General features: G+C 41.8%; 1 protein-coding gene across 3 annotated transcripts; it reads left to right on the top strand.

Annotated features, from left to right (window-relative positions):
- The first annotated feature begins 2,004 nt into the window (after nt 1–2,004).
- On the top strand, nt 2,005–4,369 carry LOC109705286 (probable BOI-related E3 ubiquitin-protein ligase 3). Of its 3 annotated transcripts, none has more exons than XM_020226023.1 (4): nt 2,005–2,454; nt 2,580–2,665; nt 2,781–3,145; nt 3,277–4,369. In XM_020226023.1, the coding sequence occupies exons 1-4, from the start codon at nt 2,408–2,410 to the stop codon at nt 3,775–3,777; spliced, it is 999 nt and encodes a 332-aa protein (XP_020081612.1). In that variant the 5' UTR covers nt 2,005–2,407; the 3' UTR covers nt 3,778–4,369. The 3 variants fall into 3 exon arrangements, with proteins under 3 accessions (XP_020081612.1, XP_020081611.1, XP_020081610.1); XM_020226022.1 differs by having other exon boundaries at nt 2,010–2,454; nt 2,577–2,665; nt 2,784–3,145; XM_020226021.1 differs by having other exon boundaries at nt 2,013–2,454; nt 2,577–2,665.
- Nucleotides 4,370–4,645: the final 276 nt, after the last annotated feature.

Raw genomic sequence — 4,645 nt, 5'->3', positions numbered from 1 at the left:
TATGTAAATAGGGTCCAATTAATATTATAAGAAATAGAGCCTCTTGCTCATATTTAAATTTTTAAACAAAATTATGATACTACGATTGAGTTTGATCGCTGCAAACATGACTTAAAATCGCGACCTCCTCCTATGAGAAGTAAGGATCAATGAACGGCACGATTATTGAAACACGACTTGAAATCGTGACCTCCTCATCCTCTGAGAAGTAAGGATCGATGAACGGCATGATTATTGTTGTGCTTGCGCGCATTATGCAATTTAATTTTTGTGCATAAATATATGAAGTACCTGTGGTCAAGCCAACCAATGCTTATTGTTGTGCATTATGTACATGGATGTGACTTTAAATCTAAGAATATACTCAAATTGCAATAATTTCCATTTGGAAACAATGTACGACACGCAAGTCCCCTTGAATAGTTGCCGATCGATTTCTCATGTCGCGATTAATTACTTATTATACTTAATTAATAAGCTCACCACCTTCAATTAAAACTAAGTATTTATTATCTCTGTAGCTAATATCTCTTAAAATTTGAGCGCAAAAGAATAAAGTAAAATAAAAACCAGCAATGTTATGAATTAGTTGCTTGAGAATAATCTGAGTCAATCAAAGGAAACAATAATTAAGCAGCAACAAAAATTCTCTACAAATATTCAGCTATTAAAAAATATATATACCTATTCTTTTGCTTTGGGGTTATGTATGTGGTGATGTGAATAATTCCTACTTGTAAACATGCAAACAATGAAAGATTGAAAACAAATAAAAACAATCAAATTACGATGCGCGACTTTAATAGCAATATTCTATTCTATGTCCTAGCTAATACATTATCAACTTTGTCCTCATCTATGTATGCTCACAATAATAAGTTATGTAATTGGAAGCAACTAGTAAACCTAAGGATAACACATATAAAGAACATGATATTCATGTTGAATTTATTATTATTTTTTCTTTATTCTAGATGGACCCAGAAAGATTAATTACTCTGCTGCATTTTAGTCAATTTATGTAACCTATTCCAATTAAAGAAACCTTGATGATTCAAACAATGTGCCTCACAACCAATTATACGCAAGATTAGGTTGAGGGGCTTAATCTTTGTTGTTGGTTTTCTAAGATAAGGAGAGAATGAATAGAGGGGGCAGTTGGGATGATACAACAAAGACTTAAAAGCCACGGGAGAATCCAAAACAAATCTCGATATTTTTTTTTAAATTTAAAAGGAGAAAACTAATGTAGTTATCTTAAATTCAATTTAAAACTCGAATTCCAATCCAAACTCGAATTCGAGAAAATCTTTGATCAAGTTTCTAGGATCCAAGAGTAGATCACAACATCAAATCCATGCATGAAACTCCCAACATGCATGTCACAATATCATTTGTCCTTAGTTAATCTTTTAGCTCAAAATAACCATGTATATATAGAGAATAAATTAAGAAAAGTAGATTATATATACACATATATATGTTGGAGAGACAAGTCATAGATGGTAATCCAAGTTGTTGTAGAAGCTTAAGATATAAACTGTATTAAAGTAAAAAATTAAGTTAAAAAAAAAAGAGAATCCAAGTTATAATTACGTAGAAAACTCGAGAACGACACGTACACGTACGTTTGCGTTGGTTTTTACCCGAGATGCGATCCGTCACCCCCAAATGCAGTTCAACTGTTACCACATGTACGTATCACCACACGGCTCACGTATAATCCACCTTCTAAGGATAAGTGGTTTAATTATTCAAACCCCGATCATCGAAAACGCCCCTCCTAATCCTCTGGATAAATTAATTGCATAATAAATAATGCATAATAACGTGGTTCTTGTATATATATATATATATTGCACTAAGATACCTTAGATCTCGAACTTTTAATAGCAGAGCGAGAGATAATAGGTGCAGGATGTAAGTTTGGGATAGTACAGGGACTAGAATGCAAATTTATCCTACTCATATTTTTTTTAAAAATTTTTTTTTTTAAATTTTTTTTTTCTTCGTCGTCGCAGAGTGTGCGCGATAAGTGTGTGCGAAGGAGCATAAGAAGGCCGTTCTTTGGACTGATTCGTTCGTATCGACCGCGACTCTCTCTCTCTCTCTCATCTCTCTCATCTCTCTTCTCTCTCCTCTCTCTCTCCTTCGCCTCCTTTTATTTCTACTCCTCTACGTCGAAATCGCTGGGTGATACAACGGAGGAGATCGAACGCACGCACACGCTTAACGCTTAGAAGCTTTCTTTGGCCTTGCCTAGCTTTGATTCCACATCCCCCACCTGTTTCTTTCTCCTTTATTCTCCCCCTTCCTCCTTCTCTCTCTCTCTTCGACGAATCCGCCACAACCCCCTCTCTCTCTCTTTCTCTCTGTCTATATCTCTCGCTCTGCTTGGAATCCGCCAATGGCGGTTCAGGCGCAATACCCATCCAACGTTCTCATTCTCAACAGGTTTATATATATATATGATGATATGCATGTGTTTCTCTCTTTAACGATGCGTTTATATGAGAGGTTTAATTGGAGCATTCGGGTGATTTGGGTTTGTGGGTTTTGTTCGGTTTTGGATGCAGAAGCGAGCAAGAGAGGAAGAAGGAGATGGAGTTCCCCCAGCCCCCTTCCAAGTTCCTCGACCCTTCCCCCGCCATCTTCTACGGAGGAGGTGCGGTCACACTCTGTTGTTTGCATGTTATACTCTGTTCTTTTATACATATATATATATAGAGCAGAGGAGGATTCTGAGAGATGGGTGTTATTATTGCATGGTCTTTTACCAGTAGGGAGTGGCACCAACACGAGGAAGAGGGGTAGAGATGCCGCGGCGCTGTTGCCGCAGCAGCAGCAGCAGATGCAGCAGCAGCAGGTGCTGCAGGTGACGACGCCTACGGTGATAAGCGTGGCGCAGCTGCAGAAGCAATTGCCTCTTCCGCCTTCTCCGACGCCGATGCTGTCCACCGGCCTCTGCCTCGACTTCGACGGCCGCCGATTGAAGAAGGCCCAGAACCAATCCAATCTCCTCCTCTCCTCGTCCTCGTCGCCTTCGCCTTCGTCTTCCTCCATTGTTTCCTCGCTCTTCTCTAATGAGCTCGCCGCGCAAATGGCCCAGCAACACGACGAGATTGAGCGCCTCCTCCATGCTCACGTAAGCCTTTTTTTTCCTCCTTTCCTTTTTTTTTTTTTTGTGAATCTGTTCTACTGTACTCGTCTTCTTCGTTGTTGGTTGGCTTGGGTTGGGTTGGGTTGGGTTTGAAAATGGGCTAAAAATGAATGCAGGGGGAGGAGCTGCGGCGGGGGTTGGCGGAGAAGCGGCGGAGGCACTACAGGGCGGTGGTGGGCGCGGCTGAGGAGGCGGCGGCGCGGCGGCTGCGGGAGAAGGAGGCGGAGGCCGAGCGCGCCGCGCGGCTCGGCGCCGAGCTCGAGGAGCGGCTCGCGCGGCTCCGCGCCGAGTCGACGGCGTGGCAGGCCAAGGCCCTCGCCGACCAGGCCGAGGCCGCCGCGCTCCACGCCCAGCTCCAGCGCGCCGCGGCGGCCGCGCCGGCGGAGCTGCCCAGCGGCGGCGACGGGGCGGAGGACGCGGAGTCGGCGCACGTCGACCCGGACCGGGCCGAACCGGAACCGGGCCGGGCCTGCCGGGCCTGCCGGCTCAGGCCGGCCTCCGTGGTGCTCCTCCCCTGCCGCCACCTCTGCCTCTGCCACGCCTGCGACCTCGCCGCCTCCTCCTGCCCCCTCTGCCTCATCGGACGGACCGGCAGCGTCCACGTCTGCTTCTCCTAATTAATCTCGCCCCACCAAAATAAAACAAAATAAATTAAAAAATTTTCGCAATTTGAGGGGCAAAAGTTTTTAAAACAAGAAAAAAAAAAAATAATAATAGGGAGGTGTCTTCGGTGTAGCTACACCGTATCATCACCTATCTCCCATTGATCATACCTTTTTTTAAAAAAAAAAAATATATATATATATATATATAAAATAAAAATTATGATAAGATAGGTGAATTTCAGAAGCCAAATGTACTCGTTTGGAGATACTATATCAGTTGTGTGACTATCATATTTTAGATTTTTTTTTTCCTTTTTAGTGATGAGTACTTTTTTGGGTACCTCCTGTTATTTTTTTTTTTGGTCTTTCTTTTTTTTTTTATTGTTTATTTAAGTAGGGTTTTAGTTTTTATTGTTTATTTAAGTAGGGTTTTAGAGAAATTTCATTTATATTTTTATTCTTTTTAGACTACATAGCTCTACATGATGTAAATGCTATCTCAAAGAGCAGTATTGTCCGAGACATTTTCTTCTTTCGTCTGCTATTGTAAGTAATTTTGCTCCTTTAAAAGTTGTGCGAGCGTGCGCCAAGTATTCGTTGTTTATTCTTTTTGGTACCGTTTGGTTCGGCTATAAGCAAGAACTAACTATTATAGAAATAGGTACAAGTATGGGAATAAGAAAAATAGTGTTTGGATAAAAATTGAGTTGTTTCCGGAGATAAGAACAATTTTAGATAGCTTTATATAGAAAATGGAGGTGTTGGTGGGGATAACCGAGAACTACTATTCTCGGATAAAAAATTAGCGTTTGGGTAGTATACGTTCACGGCACGTGATCGGGTTATTGGGCCGTATATCTATTTGGGCTCGTATTCATTA

The sequence above is a fragment of the Ananas comosus genome, unplaced genomic scaffold (genome assembly GCF_001540865.1).
Source record: "Ananas comosus cultivar F153 unplaced genomic scaffold, ASM154086v1, whole genome shotgun sequence".
In the NCBI taxonomy this organism is placed as follows: domain Eukaryota; kingdom Viridiplantae; phylum Streptophyta; class Magnoliopsida; order Poales; family Bromeliaceae; genus Ananas; species Ananas comosus.
The sequence above is the reverse complement of the archived record's forward strand: the minus strand, read 5'-3'. Positions and strand labels throughout refer to the sequence as shown.

Excerpts from the sequence above, each read along its gene's own strand:
- LOC109705286 (XM_020226021.1), top strand. The coding sequence starts at position 2,408 with ATGGCGGTTCAGGCGCAATACCCATCCAACGTTCTCATTCTCAACAG. Across the intron at positions 2,455-2,576 it reads AACGTTCTCATTCTCAACAG|AAGCGAGCAAGAGAGGAAGA; the intron begins GTTTATATATAT and ends TTTTGGATGCAG. Across the intron at positions 2,666-2,780 it reads CGCCATCTTCTACGGAGGAG|TAGGGAGTGGCACCAACACG; the intron begins GTGCGGTCACAC and ends GTCTTTTACCAG.